This window comes from Xenopus laevis, chromosome 8L (genome assembly GCF_017654675.1).
Source record: "Xenopus laevis strain J_2021 chromosome 8L, Xenopus_laevis_v10.1, whole genome shotgun sequence".
Taxonomy (NCBI): domain Eukaryota; kingdom Metazoa; phylum Chordata; class Amphibia; order Anura; family Pipidae; genus Xenopus; species Xenopus laevis.
Genome location: NC_054385.1, coordinates 15,142,802 through 15,160,348, shown reverse-complemented (window position 1 = coordinate 15,160,348; position 17,547 = coordinate 15,142,802). Strand labels below are relative to the sequence as shown.

Sequence of the window (17,547 nt, the reverse complement as noted above, 5' to 3'; positions counted from 1 at the left end):
GAACCAGGAAAATCTGTGCCATTCTTCTTTATTTTGGAATGTATTCCTGCCTTGCAGCACAGCTTATACATTGTATCCCCGCGGAGGCCACTAATTCCAAATTGCTCTAAATGCAGAAGCTGCTGGCTGCCAACTCTGCCACTGGTCCACTGTGCTTACTTATTGCCCGAAGCTCCATCATTTCTGTGCCGACTGTCATCTTTGCCTGTGGTTAAATTCTTTTGGTTACTCCTAATTTACCTGGACTTGAACTAACTCCTTACTATGCCTCAATATCAATACTTCACTTCTCCATTTCAGCTGTTCCTGAAATCTTTCCTACTTAATTTGCCTCCTTATCTACCGTGCTCTTACATACTGATCCATGCTTTGCCAACTACCAGCTGCTTCTTCCTAACTGGCACCTACTGCTTCTTACTAACTCAGCCTGCATTTCTCCTGCTTCACCTCTATTTCCTTTTGGGGCTGGCATCCACCTTTCATCAGTGATAATGATGTATATTTTCCATACTATTTTGCTCTTTTGTCTGTGACATTTCTAGGCATAATAAATAAGAGTGCCAGAGTTCTCCTGCCTCCATCTGGTCATGCTAGCCATGCCACAACTATGATGGTGGGATGAATACAAGATTTCAGTATGGAAGTGCTATGTCTGACATGCACATGACTTGGGGCAGCTGGGAAATTGACAATATGTCTAGCCCCATGTCAGATTTCAAAATTGAATAAAAAAAATCTGTTTGCTCTTTTGAGAAATGGATTTTAGTGCAGAATTCTGCTGGAGCAGCACTATTAACTGATTCATTTTGAAAATTTTTTTTTTCCCATGACAATATCCCTTTAAGTGCCCTTCATTCCACGTGGAATCTTACAGGTGTTCTGCTTCTCCCTGTGGCAATGAGAGAAATTAAGAGACTAATTATAGGATTCCAAAGAAAAATATTCCTGTCTATGGCACTTCTGTTACGACTGATCTACTGCTCCTAGTATGAGATGTGGGTAGACGATAATTGAAGAAACGCAGGTTGATGTGCTGGATTTGGAAATTAGGGGTGGGAAGGGGAAAACATTTTTTACTTTTTTTTTTTTTTACAAAAAAGTCACCTGATTTCCCTCCCGCCCTTAATTTGCATATGCAAATCTGGATTCGGTTTGGCCGGGCAAAAGGCCAAATCCAAATCCCTCTGAAAAAGCTGAATCCTGGCCGAATCCCGAACCGAATCCTGGATTTGGTGCATCCCTAAACTGCAAGGGATTTCTTTTTTCTGTGCACAGCTATTGCTCTTGACGGCGGTCTAGTCATTTAGCTACTACTTTGTGACAGCCTGTGCCAGCAGTCATTGCAAATCTGCCTTTATCAATCTTGTGCTATTCTAAATACAAAGAGATGGGTAGGTCTAAACTCTGCGTCTTGATAGGCTGTGGGCTTGCTTGGTTTGCAACATTACAAGAGTTTCTCTGTCACCTGAATGAATAGTAGTAGCATCTTCTGAGCATGTCTTCCTTAAAAGGGTGGTTTGCCATTAAGTTAACTCTTAGTATGTTATAGAATGGCTAATTCTAAGCAACTTTCAATTGTTCATTATCATCTTTTTTTTACAATTTTTGAATTATTTCCCTTCTTCTTCTGACTATTTCCATATTCAAATGGGGGTCACTGACCCCATCTAAAAAAAACAAATGCTCTGTAAGGCAACAAGTATATTGTTATTGCTACTTTTTATTACTCATCTTTCTATTGAGGCCCTCTCCTATTCATATTCCAGTCTCTTATTCAAATCAGTGTATGGTTGCTAGGGTAACTTGCCCCTGGCAACCAGATTGCTGAAATTGCCAACTGGAGCGCTGCTGAATCAAAAGCTAAATAACTCAAAAGCCACAAATAACAAAAAATAAAAACCAATTGCAAATTGTCTCAGAATATCACTCACTACATCATACTAAAAGTTAACTGAAAGGTGAACAACCTTAAAACAGTTGGCCAGTAATTGCCCCTGATGCTAGCCCTCACTATATTCACTGCATGGTACTTCTATATACAATTCTGCTTCCCTTCTACGTCATGTGCTTGGTGTGTGAACCATAGTTGAAAGCACTTAACTAGTTTTGGGGGAGTTTGGAGGAATGTGTTGTTTATTTCATAAGATAGGCCTGTTAGATTTTATATTTCTCTGTGTCTTTTTAATATGATTATAATAGGATGTTGTAATACTGTATGACTGAAACAAGCCACAGAAGTCTGCACTGATTGTAGTAGCAATGTCCCCTGCTTGAGGTTACAGATACATAAAAGCAAGGAGAGCAAATGGCTTTTCTCCTCAATTCTCACCCCAGCCCCATCCAAGCCCACAAGTTCCACAGTATGGCAGGAACTTTCTCAAGTTATTCCTTCATCTTCCTCTACTTAAGGGTCTGGCCATACAGGCAAATTCGGGGAGATTAGTCACCAGGTGACAAATCTCCTCTTCTTCGCGGCGACTAATCTCCCCGATCTGCCTCCCCTGCCTTCCACCGGTTAAAATGTAAATCGCCTGCGGGCAGGCACACTGAGCGCTTCATTTTCCGAAGTTTCCTCGTGAGGCAATTACGGGCGACTTCGGAAAACGAAGCGCTCCGTATTCCTGCCCCCAGTCGATTTTCATTTTAGCCGTCAGAAGGCAGATTGGGGAGATTAGTCGCCACGAAGAAGAGGAGATTTGTCGCCTGTGACTAATCTCCCCGAATCTGTCCGTGTGGCCAGACCCTAAAGGTGGCCATAACTGGAAGCTACTTAACAGCCAACAACTGATGAAAACACCTATAGGAAACTCATTTGTGCCCTGTTTTTTGCCATAAGTTTGCTGTGTATTACCAATTACATGTAGCCCCCATCCTTCCTCCTAATAGCCTGCTGCCTTTTCCTTTGAAGTTCCACTCACTTATAAACACTTAAGGTGGCCATACATTATAAGATCAGCTCGTCTGGCAAGGTCTCCAAATGAGCATCTTTCTCCCAATATGCCCACCAACGATTGTATTACAATGGCCAGAGTAGAGGCTGTTGGGGCCAGGACCGCATCAATATGCTTGATCTGATGTGAAAATCAAACCTGCTTGATTGACATTTAGTAAATTTTTGGCCAAATATCGGTCAGGTAGCAAATTAATTTTTTCTTTGGCCCACCACTTATTTTTCGTAGGGTGTTTACAATCCTAGGCTGCTTCCAAGCCAACTGGAACAATTATAAGGGAAATAAAGCACACCATTATATCAGCTCTTGCCTTTAAAGCATTTATTGCATATGAAAAGTGGCACAAACTTTCAAAAGCGTGTGCCACTTTTCTGCTGCAATAAATGCTTTAAAGGCAAGAGCCGATATAATGGCGTGCTTCATCGGTCAGGTAACCCCATCGGAGGGCCCCATATGTGGGCAGATAAGCTGCTGGCTTGGTCTACAGGACTAGAATAGGCATCTTAAATCTGCCCATGTATGGCCACCTTAAAGGAGAAGGAAAGTCTGTTTGCACTTGGGGGTGCCAAATGTTATATTGACTTACCTGAAACCCTGGCTGGTGCTCCTATTGGCAGAAAACTGCATCGGCCCGGGGTTTTTCTAGCAAGCACCACAGATCAATTCTCTTCTGGCATCTTCTTTCTTCAAATTTCTCGGGGCAACCGCATGCGAAGTAGAACGAAATAGACGACTTTTTAGTTAAAGTTCAGCTTTTCATTCTACTGCGCATGCGCAACCACTCGAAGAAAGAGGAAGACGGAAGCAGATCCCTCCGTGTTGCTCACTGGTATAACCCCGGGCCGGTGCAGTTTTCTGCCGATAGGAGCACCAGCCGGGGTCTCAGGTAAGTCAATACAACATTTGGCACCCCCAAGTGCAAACAGACTTTCCTTCTCCTTTAACACTGCCCACAATACAATACCCAGTCAAATAAAACTGACACTGAAAGTGATGGTATCAAAATCCATGGTACAAGCTTGGTGAAGCAAACCCAGCTACTGGCTTGGGGCTGCATTTACAACCCAGTGAACAGCACAAACTTCTGCAGTCAGGGTGGCAGTCATGATATAGATCAGTGATCCCCAACCAGTGGCTCGTGAGCAACATGTTACTCCCCAACCCCTTGGATGTTGCTCCCAGTGGCCTCAAAGCAGGAGCTTATTTTTGAATTCCAGGCTTGGAGGCAAGTTTTGGTTGTATAAAAACCAGGTGTACTGCCAAATAGAGTCTCAATGTAGGTTGACAATCCATATAGTGGCTACCAAATGGACAATCACAGCCCTTATTTGGCACCCCAAGAACATTTTTCATGATAGTGTTGCACCCCAACTCCTTTAACTTCTGAATGTTGCTCACAGGGTTCAAAAGGTTGGGGATCCCTGATATAGATAAAGTAAAGCTGGTTATTATGCATTAGTTAATTCCTCCCCCAACCACTGAATAAAGAGTGTGATGTACACACAATGAGCCTGGGCTGCTATGTTACAGAGAGGCTCACTCAGCAGTTACAGTAACACACGGCTTTGTGAACACAGTTTCAAGCTTGCTGCTGGGAACATCACTGTGTGTCTGCTGTGTTTATATTCATAGTAGTTCTATATAATAGGCACTAATAATAAATAATAATAATTATTCCATAAATGGGAAATGATGATAATAGCAGCATAGTCAGCAAATCCTGCCAGGAGAGTTCCCCCTTTATCATGGTGAATGTTGGGCAGGCCCTGTGTCATCCACTGCAGGCTGCAGAAATTCAGATGGAGCAGTCTACTAGAGACGAGGGGGACGTCATGCCTGAGGTATGTTTAATTACTGGGATTATTAGCAGCCCTCGCAACCATTTGATTTCATGCTTGTATAAGAGTGATCCAGTCATTCACATGGCAAGGGTTGGGGTAGATTTATTTCACCTCCACCCACACAGCAGATGGAACATTCCTGTCCAGAGAAGTGACTGGTCTGTAAAGCTTTTTGAGCAGTGCAGGGACATCAGAAAGCAACAGCAAGGCTGGAGAATGGTAGGGGGAGTGGGAAATGTGTAGGGTGGGAATGGGGCAGGTTAGAAATAAGTTCGTGCAGGTTAATTTGGGGAGAAAAGTGAAGAAATACAGAGGTAATGCAGAGTTTTTGTGGGAATTAAGGACGAAGAAATGTTTTTTTTCTCAGTATGGGAGAGAGTTTCGCAAGATGAGATAAATACAGGGTTCACTGCATGGGCAGGGTGCTAGCAGGGGTGAGAGCTGTTTACTGGTAGTGCCAGTACAGTAAGGGGTGGTGGCAGGGTCCTACCATGGCTTGTGAACAGCCACGTGACTCTCAACCTACTTGTTTAATTATACAGGTGAGCTGGCCTCTCATGGGCTTATACTAATGCCAGTCTGCAATATGTATCAGCCTCTTTGTTTTGATGTGCCCACCCCTCTCTCTGTGTGCCCTGGATTTGTGTATGCATGTCTCAAATCATTACTGCAGTCATTTGGCTCCGTTTGTCCCTGCTATTTATATCTGTGCCTGCTTCCCACCCCCTTCATTTTGTATGTCCCTGATTTGGGTGTTTGTCCCTGTATAAAATTGTGCCCTAACATGATGTATGTGCTCCACTTGCCGTACAGGGTGTCACCCATTTTAGTGTGATAGTGATAACTTGTTCAGTCCTATGGAGCTTACTCTCCTAATTTACCCATGCATAAAGGGGTTGTTCACCTTCTAAATACTTTTTCAATTGAGTTGTTTACAAAAATAAAGACTTTCCAATTTTTTACCGTTTTTCCAAAATCCAATACCTGGACAGTAGTCCCGGTGGGCCCCTTAACTGGGGCCTGGCATTGCTGAACTTTTCCAAAGAGCTGGGCCCCCCTTGACAGTGCCGAAGCCGTGCCACCTCCTTCCAAAATCCTGACAGGCGAAATGCAAAAGTGCCGAAAGTTCCAAAGACCCAAACCCGCGAAAATAGCCGAAATCTCAAAGCGCGAAAAGACCAGAAGTCACGAAACAAACGAAATTGATGTCCTGAAGCGGCGAAAAGACCCAAAGTCACGAAAGGAGGCGAAGTTCAAGTTCTGAAGCCACAATTCCACTGAACACCAATGTGTGTTTTTTTGTTTTTTTAATCCCCTGCCACCAATGTATTATTTTAATACTCTATAGGCCCCTAATATAAAAATATTTATATAATATATAATAAATAAAAAAAATATTATTTGTGGCCCAAATTATTTTTTTAACTTGTAAGGGGGGCCCTGGTGCCAATGTTTTTTTAAAAAAAACTTTTATGGGGGGCCCTGGCACCAATGCTTTATAAAAAAAAACTTTTATGGGGGCCCTGGCACCAATGTTTTTTCTTTAACTTATCGGGGGGGCCTGGTCCCCAATAGCTTTTTATAACTTGTGTGGGGGGGGGTTATCTTTTCTAAAGCTGATGTCTGTGTAGTCTTTTAACTGTGATGTGGAGTGGGCAGGATCTTGGGTGGGGCCTGGGGGCCGGGATGGGCGGGGCCCAGGGGGGAAAATTTTGTTGTATGGGGCCCTGCAGCACTGCTTTGGAGTATTAGCAACTAATGCATCAATTCTAACAGCTTCCTGTAATGACACCCACAGATTCTGCTCAGCAGGGACAGAGATGTATCAACTAAATGTATCAATTTAGAACAGTTTAGAGGGTCGGCGACCCCCCTTCCAAGGTCAGTTTTAGAAAGGTGAAGAATAAGACTACATGTTAATATTCTAAAAATGGTGAGAGATAGAAAATAGAAAGTAATTGTAAAAAAGGATTTATTTCTGGTGAGCAATCTGAAACCAACTGAACTGAAACAAATGTTGGAAGGTGAACAATACCTTTAAGATGATGGTTGCAGTCTCTGGATTTTAACCCGTTAGTGTGCCCAGCACTGTGTAAGCGTAGGTCAAGGGCTTGATGCATCACATCTGACTGAAATATACAGTGGCCCAATTTTGTGGATATTTGGATTATACTGTATGTCTCAGAGGGAGGTCTCTGATTTCAAGTCAGAGGCCAAAATTTGTTTTCCAAGTGTTTGATTCCAAGTGCTCCCTTTTAACCCTTATTATCACCTGGTGTCTCTACAACGTTCAAATGCCCAAACACAGCAGTCCTTTCCTTTATATCAGGGGGAGTCCGGACAAAGCAGCAGACACAGACGACTTTTCTGGAACCTCCGCCAGCGCTGGAAGCTACTCGGGCTCTTTGAGATCGATAAGGAACATGAGTTCTACCGTCTGACCTGTGACCTGAAACAGGGACTGAAGCAAGCCATCCAAGAAAGCATCCGTAATGATACCACGGTTAGCCATTATAGCATCTTCAGATCAGACTTGCACTGCTCTTCTATCCAAAATCACCCCTAGGATACCAATGCTTAGCCAAATGATGATGATACTGTAACTTAATTTTGCTGTACCAAAAAATCCATATATGAACATATTATCAAGGGTTATTGAATTGCGAGAGCTGTAGTTCAGCAAAGTCAGCGCTTCCTAACCTAGAATTGCTATTGCTGAAAGCCGTCTCTAGCTCTCTAGGGCCAGCAGGTCAATAAATGCAAAACAAATCTCCAACCTGGTCAGCATAAATCTGGTGCAATGGTCTTTGTCCCTCCAATTCAAGCTGGAATCATTAAAGGGGTTATTATTAACCTTTGATTGAACGTTTAGTATGATGTGTAGAGTGCTCTTCTGAGATAATTTGCAATTGGTCTTCATTTTTTATTTGTGGTTTTGTTCAGCAGCTCTTCAGTCTGGAATTTCAGCAGCTGGTTACTAGGGTCCAAATGACCTTAGAAACCAGGGAGTGGTTTGAATGAGAGACTGATATATTAATAGGAGATTGTCTGAATGTAAAGATAAGGCACAACATTAACAAAAACAATAGTTTTTGGCTGTGCCCCATTTGAAAGCTGGAGTCAGAAGAAGGCTTCAAACGATTAAAAAAAAAATACATAAAAAAAATAAATAATAAAGAATTAGGGGCACATTTACTAAATTCGAGTGAAGGATTAGAATAAAAAAAACTTCGAATTTCAAAGTTTTTTTTGGCTACTTCGACCATTGAATTGGCTACTTCGACCTTCGACTTCGAATCGAACGATTCGAACTAAAAATCGTTCGACTATTCGATAGTCGAAGTACTGTCTCTTTAAAAAAAACTTCGACCTCCTACTTCGCCACCTAAAACCTACCGAGCATCAATGTTAGCCTATGGGGAAGGTCTGAATTCGAAGGTTCGAATCGAAGGATTTAATCGTTCGATATTCGAAGTCAAAGGATTTAACTTCAAGGGTCGAAGTTATTCGACCATTAGTAAATGTGCCACTTAGACTTGACTGCAATTCAAGCTGGAATCATTACAGGGTTATTAACCTTCAATTAACGTTTAGTATGATGTGTACAGTGCTCATCTGATAATTTGCAATTGGTTTTCATTTTCTATTTGTGGTTTTGTTCAGCAGCTCTTCAGTCTGGAATTTCAGCAGCTGGTTACTAGGGTCCAAATCACTTTAGAAACCAGGGAGTGGTTTGAATGAGAGACTGATATATTAATAGGAGATTGTCTGAATGTAAAGATAAGGCACAACATTAACAAAAACAGTGAGAGATATTCTGAGTCAATTTGCAATTGGTTTTCATTTTTTATTATTTGTGGTTTCTGAGTTAATTTAGCTTTTTGTTCAGCAGCTCTCCAGTTTGTAATTTCTGCAATTTGGTTACTAGAGCCCAAATTACCCCAGCAACCATACATTGATTTGAATAAGAGACTGGAATATGAATAGGAGAGGGACTGAATAGAAGGAAGAGTAATAAAAAGTAGCAATGACAATACATTTATAGCTTAACAGTGAATTTGTTTTTAGATGGGGACATTGACCCTCGTTTGAAAGCCGGGAAGAATAAAAAGAAAAAAGCAAATAACTAAAAAACCTATAAAAAAAATAAAGAAGACCATTTGAAAAGTTGCTTAGAATTGGCTATTCTATGAAATACTAAAAGTTAATTAAAGGTGAACCAGCTAACCCATATCCTGTACTTGTCTCATACTTTTCTTTTTGACTCTTTTACCAGATTGAATTTGCAGATGAGGATTACAGTGCAAAGATCACACAAGGTCATGAGGTAAAAGCTTTTATGAATTTTGTCCTTTCTGCCCTGCCATTCCTTTCTGGCATGCTCAATAGCAGGGATATACCAATACCCTGGAGGGACCTACTCCATGGCTTATCCTATCAACTCTTATTTCTACCATAGAACTGGACCCTAGGTGCTCCCCTGCTGCCAGAAGCAATGCGCTGCTTAGTCCACCATCATTGGCAGAAAAATGATCATTAGGACATATGATGTCCTAGAGAGGTTGGCCCCTTCCTTCCCATGTGTGGAGGATGGTAACTCTAAACCATCTTTCCAATATATATCAATTAATAATTTTTAATGATTTTACATGTAATTGCTATTAAAAGCAGTATCTGTCTGACATTCTCTGTCTCCTAACACAATGTTGCAAGCCAGATACAGAACGCATTTTAGGACATCCTCCGTGGAAATCCCTGTCCTCCATGAGATCTCCTATGGCTTAGGAATGCCGCATTGGGTGTTTTTACTGTCACTCATCCTCAAATGCTGCAGTCACACCTTCTTCCTCTACCCTCCCTTCTCAGCCGTCAGCCATACGAACTCCCTCCTCAGCCCTCTGCCCTCTTCCCTCCACCTTCTGCCCTCAGTCCTCCGACTTCCACCCTCCCTGCTCAGCCCTCCACCCTCTTTCCTCAGCACTCAGCCTTCCGCTTTCCCTTTTCTGCCCTCCGCACTTCGCCCTCTGCTAAATGACATTACATAAAAAACGGAAGTTTAAAAAAAACAACAAAAAAAACCACCCAAAAAGACCACCCAGGACGGATGGCTGAGGAGGGAGGAGTGAGGACCCATGTCGGATGGCTGAGGGGGGAGGAGTGAGGACCCAGGACCCATGTTGGATGGCTGAGGAGTGAGGAGCCATGTCGGATGGCTGAGGAGGAAGGAGTGAGGACCCAGGTTGGCTGACTGAAGAGCAGGATCTGACAGCTGAGGAGGGAGGAGCAAGGTGTGATGTCTGCTTTGAGGGAGGGGTGAATTGAAAAGCAGGTGGTGTTGTATTCCTCTAGCATAAAAGATCGCATACAGGACAGGAATTTCCTCTGAGGATGTCCTAAAATGCGTTCCGTAGCCAGAACCAAGAGGCCACCACCTGACTCCTGTTACATTTGGTGTAAAAGATAAATGTTTTCAATATTCCTTCTCCCCAATTTTCTTCACAAGGGCTTTGTGATGAGGACCTACGCTGGCCCGGTGTTCTCCTATTTTCGGCAGTCACTGGGGGTGTCAGAGGAAAGTTTCATGAGATCTCTCTCTTGCAGTGAATTCTACCTACAGTTCATTAGCAACTCCAAAAGCAAAGCAGACTTCTTCTTAACGTGAGTCTATAACACTTATTGTGCCTTTTGTCTCTAGAGAGTTGTATAGTGTTCCTTTTTGAGTTGCTTACATCTGTCACATCCCATCGGGTCCACAGAGTTCTTTGTACAACATCATAATTGGCCCACAAACATTAAAGTTTGCTTCTGAATCCGTTTCTTTCAGTTGAGACTCCGCTCTCGCTCATATTGTTCCTGTCTCGTTCTTAGGAATGACAAGCGTTTCTTCCTAAAGACTCAGACAAAGAGGGAGGCCCACTTAATGTTGCAGATCCTACGCCGATACCTACAGCACTTTCAGTTATACCCCCACTCTCTGCTTGTCAAAATCTTGGGTGAGGAAAGACTTCCTAGTGGTTCTTGCACAATCCTTTACTAGGATACCTCTTTGTGGTCTGATGGCTTTATCTACTGTTTTTTTCAGGTGTTTACAGCATCACTTATGCTCAGAACAAAAAGGTAAGAGATGCTTTAATAACTTAAGCAAAGCAGCTCATTTACAGGGCAACATTTGCTGCCTCTATTGCTAACGTTTGGCCTGAGTATTAGGCCAAAACAATGGTCTTCCATATAGATATTGGACATATGTTCAATATCAACTCGGCCAACTAGAAAATCCCTTTGACTGAGGAAAACATCAGAATTCTGGCTCTGTATGGACAAGTGGTGTAACAAGATATTACTGGGCCCCAAAATGTCTAGAGGTTGACTTGTTTTACCAATATTTATTGAAATTGTATGTAAATTAGGACTTCATGGGGCCCCTATACCTCCTGGGCCCCCCTGCAGCCACAGGGTCTGCTTCCTCTGTAGTTACGTCCCTGGTACGGACCCAGTGTGTAATATGAATGGGCTTTTATCACTGTATGCCCCTGATGATATGAGTTTCCTTGCCTTTTGTCTAGAAATACTTCATCATCATGCAGAGCGTATTCTTCCCAGATGAGAGGATCACAAGCCGGTGAGATGGTGTTTATTAGTCCTCCTGTAGTATAACTAGGATACAAGATGTGACCTGTGCTTTGTCCTGCAGGTATGATATTAAGGGCTGCAAAGTGAGTCGTTGGACTGAGCCAGAACCAGAGGGAAGCCGAGTGTTGCAGGTCTTTAAGGATTGTAACTTTGAGGGACATGTTATCTGCCTTGGTAAGTATATTCTACTGTTTAGTTGCTCTGTGTTCCTCTGCAAGTACTCAGACCTGACTAGGGGGTAGGCACTAGGCAGGGTGCAACAGTGGGTTGTTGATAACGTTACTCATGCGCAGTTGCCTTTATAGATCAGCAGCGAGCCTGGTTGTTACGGCAGATGGAGCTGGACTCGCGTTTTCTGCAACAGCTCAATGTGATAGATTACAGCCTACTTGTTGGCTTTCAGCCATTACATGCCGATGAAAAGAAACAGAGCTGGTCCTTTGCCAACCTCATCGTCAGAACAAAAAGGTAAGTGGGTCCAAACAAACCCTTTTAGGGCTTCAACTTTGACTTTGTGATGATTAGGGAAATAGTAGAGTGGAGTCAGTCTTGCGGCATGAGCTGCCTCTGGGCTGCCTGTGCTCTCATGCATCGAGAAAATGGAAGACTCATCAGACATTCTGATTCCTCCATTAGCCACATATTGCTGTGTATATATATTTATATAATTATAAATAATATATATATAAATAAATATTATATATATAACCATATACTGTGAGACATGAAAGCACTCATGGCAAAAGTCCAGTTCAAGCAAAGAGTTCTTTACTACATCATCGCAAAATTGGACATCAACGCGTTTCGATCCGCTAGTGACCGCCACCTGGACTTGACTTTTGTAGTGAATGCTTTCATTCTTATATGATATATGGGTCTTTGAGTATATATATATATATAATTAATATATATATATATATATATAATATATATATATATATATATATATAATATTATTTATTCCAGGTAATAGCTTTATACACCCCACTCAGGCCACCGTTATAAAATATATGAAATTATGTGTACAACCACACACATTATTTATTTAATACTTGCCCTTGCGGATTATCTTACGTGGGAAAAACGGATTTAATGTTGAGATTGCGAATAGATGCCCACAGTCCAGCCATTAATGTAGCTTATAGAGATAAGAAAACCCACTAAACCAGTTGCTAAACACTTTTTAGAAGTGGGGCACCATTTGCCTACTTTTAACTATATGGCAATTGATCACGTTCCGATGCCCAGAAGAGGAGGTGGTAGATCCCGTAAATTGTTACGACGTGAAGCTTTTTGGATCAAAACATTGGATACACTGTCCCCAAAGGGAATGAATGAATATTGTTCCTTTAGCTGTTTTTTGGACAAGCGGTAAAAATTTGGGTGTTACTTTGTGTGTATATTTAATATTATCAGTTCCATCTGCGATAAATGTTCTCATTTTATATTTGTATTTTTTGTATGTGACTATTTGATTAGCTTCACGGAGCATTTTATCAATCAATTAATTAAGAAACACACTTGTTGGTGATGTCATGAATTAGGTGGAGTTTATTTGGTTTTAAAATTGTGTAATTTCGTTGATTTTAAACATGGTGATGCATTTTGACAAAGGCTCCAGACCATGAGCCAAAACGTTAATGCTTTTTTGTAAAGAAATGTGGTGAACAAAGTTAAAATAAAAGTGATTAACCGGAGTGCGTGAGTCCACGACTTTCTTCTATTTAGATATAGAGAGAGAGAGAGAGAGAGAGAGAGAGATATATAGTAACAGATAATTTACACCACATAGATTTTTTTACCCTTATAAACAATCTACATGGCATAGGGGGGCTGAAATGCTTTTCTTTCTAGAACCAGTATTCCAAAGAAATGCATCTACTCCACCTTCTTTCCTTCATACCAGGGAACCGTGACTCTCTGCATTGCAGTGGCAGGATACAGAATACTTTTAATGACCTTATTATTCGCTTTAACGACGAGTTACTAATATGTTTTTAATGGCGGGATCAATAAAACTAGAACCAAAGAACATCATGCAGGCAAGACCTTAAATTGCTTGTGCCTTGGTATAAGAAAAGGAAACAGTCATACGAGTGGGCAGAGAATATTAATTTTATAGTCTGCTTGAAACATGTAACCTGTGTAAAACCTTTGTGTTGCAATTGAAAGAGGCAGAGAAATCACTTGAAATAATAAGAGCCGCACACAAAAAGTATGGGGTAGCAGGCAGCACCCAGGAAGTCACCACTAACATTGTGTTCTACCTAATAGATTTGTAATAATTACACCGCACACCCGGAATTCTACTCACTTTCGCTGCTCTAGTGGTGCTGGTTATCCGTTGACCCGACAAGGCCCCTTAGCAACAGCATTGATATGATATCCTGACGAAGGGAGGTTGTACCCCCCGAAATGTTGATATTGGTGGTGAATATAAATAAAAAGAAGGGGGTTTCCCCACTGCAGAAAAGCTAGTGTGTGCGATCCATGATTGTGGAATTGCTACCTAATAGGTTGTCACAAGGGCACGGTTTAGCTTAACAATTTCTACTAGGGCCACATAAAATATACCACAAATAATTACTTTTTCTTTCCAGTTTACTTTCTATTTTTACCACTTAAAAGCTAACGATGATTTTTTTCCCCCGCAGGTCTGTAAATGGGGCAGCCAGGCCTACTGCTTCAAACACAGCCTCGGTTCCTGGCACTGTAGATGGGGAAGAGGACTCCAGTGAAATGGATGAAGGTGGCACGGGGCTCATGGGTTCCCAAGAAATGACACCTGCCGATCAAATCCCCATGAAAAAACTCAAGGCACAGCTCAGCACGGTCTCGGACACCTCTGAAATTATTGCACAAAACAGGCGCCTGCTGCCCAACTACAAGAACGCGCTGCATGTCGTGGATGGGCCAGAGCAGAGGTATTTCGTTGGCATCATCGACATTTTCACGGTGTATGGCCTGAGGAAAAGGCTGGAGCATTTGTGGAAAAGTGTAAGATTCCCAGGGCAGGAATTCTCCACCGTCAGCCCCTTGTACTACTCCCGTAGGTTCTGCCACTGGGTGGAAAGTCATACTGTATGAGCCTCCTTAATAAAATCAGGCAACCAACAGCTCTTCTTTGCCTATATGGACACCACCATTGTTTTCATGTTAAACAATCAGAGAATGAAAATGCACTAAACATCACTGACATGGCCTTGACAACAAAAGTTTTGTTTATTAATAAAGTATACTGCAACAAGGGCTAAGAATAGGGGTGCCCAAACTGTGACCTGCAAATCACACCCTGTCCCAGATGCTGGGAGTTGTAGTACAAAGCTCACTGCTTCTCATCCCTGACTGTGAAAACACAATCACAATGGGAAATTGTTGGATCAGATGTTTACAATATCACCAGAAGGGGGCGCACCATCAGCCAACCAAAGAAGCAGCCTGGGAGCCCTAAACAACAAGTGGACGGACTGATAGGATGAAACACAGACCGAATAACTTTGCCTTGGGCCTGATCAGATTTTGGATGGTAAAGGGGAAACTTAAACCCAAAACTTAACTTACCTCTATGGTGCTAGGTAACACAGAATTTCCTTTCAAGTCATTTCTTGCTTGAAAATCTGCTAAAGAACGGAAATCGCTGCTGCTAAATGCATGTTATTCCTACATACAATTATTTAACTGGAACATGCAGTGGAACATATGCAACCGCCTATGCACAATGCTTTAATGGAGTCTTGGGAGTTTACAGCTTAAAGAGAAAGTTCATCACATTTTCATATTTTTGCATCTTACAGTGTTTGCATTGGTTTAGTATTTCTGTAGTTTCTGTGTTCTGACACTATACCCTAATCCTTTGCTGCTGACTTGTCCATTATGCATAGTATCTATACTTTACTATGTAAATGTTTCATTATCTCTACAGGCACATGTACAAGCTATGAGCAAATGTAGAAGTTGCTCCTATTGATTCTATGGAGGTTGCCATTGTCTTTTAAGGTGACATGCAGCTCGTAGCCAGACAGGTAACAGTGGCATCTTACACAAGGCTGAAAGTCCACGCTTAATCTTTGACAGCCCCATACTGGCCAGGTCAAACTAATATTTGCACTGTTTTATTTATAAATGCCCAGCATCAGACTGGCCCACCACTAGATACCAGGAAAACTCCCAGTAGGCCCAGGGTTCAGCGGGCCCTAGCGCTGACCCAACTATTTGGCCTTGCATGAGAAATATAAATAACAGTATGTAAAGAGGCAGGTTTGGAATAAATAAGGTTAGTAAAAGTAAATGTAGATGTAAAGGAGTGGGCTGTTGGTTTGAGGATTTCAGGTGGGCTCCTGGCACCATGTAAATATCTATTTAAGGCCCCTTCAGTTAATCTTCATACTATTGCCTGATTGCTAGGGTATAAGAGCCGGGGCAACGTATGTCTTAACAAGACCTTTCAGGGCTTTTACAGTACAAGTTGTATGCAGGTCAATGCAAAATGGAGCCCAATATACATGGATCAAAAGGCAATTTAGTGTAGGGATGCACCGAATCCACTATTTTGGATTCGGCCAAACCCCTGAATCATTTTCAAAAGATACGGGCAAATACGGAATCCAAATCCTAATTTGCATATGCAAATTAGGGGTGGTAAGGGAAAAAATGTACTTCCTTGTTTTGTGAAAAAAGTCATGCAATTTCCCTCCCCGTCCCTAATTTGCATATGCAAATTAAGATTCAGATTCTGTTCAGCCGGGCAGAAGGATTCGGCCGAATCTTGGCCAAATCCCGAACCAAATCCTGGATTCGGTGCATCCCTAGTTTAGTGCAGTGGTGGAGACTGATATTTAAGGTTTGATAGTAGAACGAGTAAGAAGCTTACTCCTCAGCCCCTGAACTGCAACCAAGAATCAGAGTTTTAGAGACACTTGATTTTATTGAACTTCTCTTTTAATGCCTAATATGCAACTTTACCAACCATGACTTAAAAGGGTTGCTCACCTTTGAGTTAACGTTCAGTATGATGTAGAGAGTGATATTCTGAGACAATTTGCAAATGGTTTTCATTTTTTATTATTTGTGGTTTTTGAGTTACTCAGCAGCTCTCCAGTTTGCAGTTTCAGCAGTCTGTTGCTAAGGTCCAAATTATCCTAGTAACCGTGCATTTATTTGAATAAGAGACTGGAATATAAATAGGGCCTGAATAGAAAGTTGAGTAATAAAAGGTAGCAATTACAAAACATAGTTGAGTAATAAAAAGTAGCAATTACAAAACATTTGTAGCCTTATAGAGCATTTGTTTTTCAGATGGGTCAGTGACCCCCATTTGAAAGCTGGAAAGAGCCAGGAGACAAAGGCAAATTTAAAAGTTGTTTTAAATGAAAATACTAAAAATTAACTTAAAGGTGAACCACCATTTTAAATACAGATATTCATATGTAGATGCAGGTGTTCACTTTTAGATATTAGAGGCAGATTTGGTTAACTGTGATTTAAATTTACTAGCGGAGTGTAAAAACAAAAAAAGAACCTTTCTTAAAGAGAGGTTATTTGGGCTGCTTGATATTGAGAGCTTATAGTAATAACGAATCGATTAGGCTAATTTACATAGTGTTTTTCCATCATGACTTTGACTTTAAAATGTCCTAAAAGAATATATGTGCACAGTATCAGACTGGCCCACTTGGATACCAGCAAAAACCCTGGTGGGCTCTGGTCCTTGTCAGCCTTCTGATCCAAACTCCTCTAACTCACCTAGAGGCTGCAATATCTATATATGATGTCACATGATGGGTGGGGAGGGAAATCATGTGACTTTTTTACAAAACAAGGAAGTAAAAATGTTTTCCCCTTCCCACCCCTTATTTGCATATACAAATTAGTATTCGGTTGAATCTTCTGCAAAGGATTCGGGGGGTTCTGCCGAATCCAAAATAGTGGATTCGGTGCATCCCTAGTTAGGATTGGGGCGTACAGGCATATGTGTGGGTTGATGACCGTGGCAGTCCTTGTAGGCCCCAAGTACCCAGTCCATTATAATATAATATAGTGTAAATGATAATAAAACCCACAATGTGTACAAACCATAGATTTTTCTTGCTCCAAAACCCACAATTAAACGTCACAATTAACAAAAT

General features: G+C 41.6%; 1 protein-coding gene across 2 annotated transcripts; it reads left to right on the top strand.

Moving 5' to 3' along the window:
* Positions 1-4,341: 4,341 nt before the first annotated feature.
* Positions 4,342-14,538, top strand: LOC108705030 (phosphatidylinositol 4-phosphate 5-kinase-like protein 1). Of its 2 annotated transcripts, none has more exons than XM_041573266.1 (10): positions 4,342-5,011; positions 7,122-7,295; positions 9,069-9,119; positions 10,296-10,450; positions 10,661-10,785; positions 10,875-10,909; positions 11,356-11,411; positions 11,484-11,596; positions 11,728-11,890; positions 14,077-14,538. In XM_041573266.1, exons 1-10 carry the CDS (start codon positions 4,634-4,636, stop codon positions 14,507-14,509), a joined length of 1,683 nt encoding a protein of 560 aa, XP_041429200.1. In that variant the 5' UTR covers positions 4,342-4,633; the 3' UTR covers positions 14,510-14,538. The 2 variants fall into 2 exon arrangements, with proteins under 2 accessions (XP_041429200.1, XP_041429201.1); XM_041573267.1 differs by lacking the exon at positions 4,342-5,011 and adding an exon at positions 5,021-5,334.
* The last annotated feature ends 3,009 nt before the right edge of the window (positions 14,539-17,547 follow it).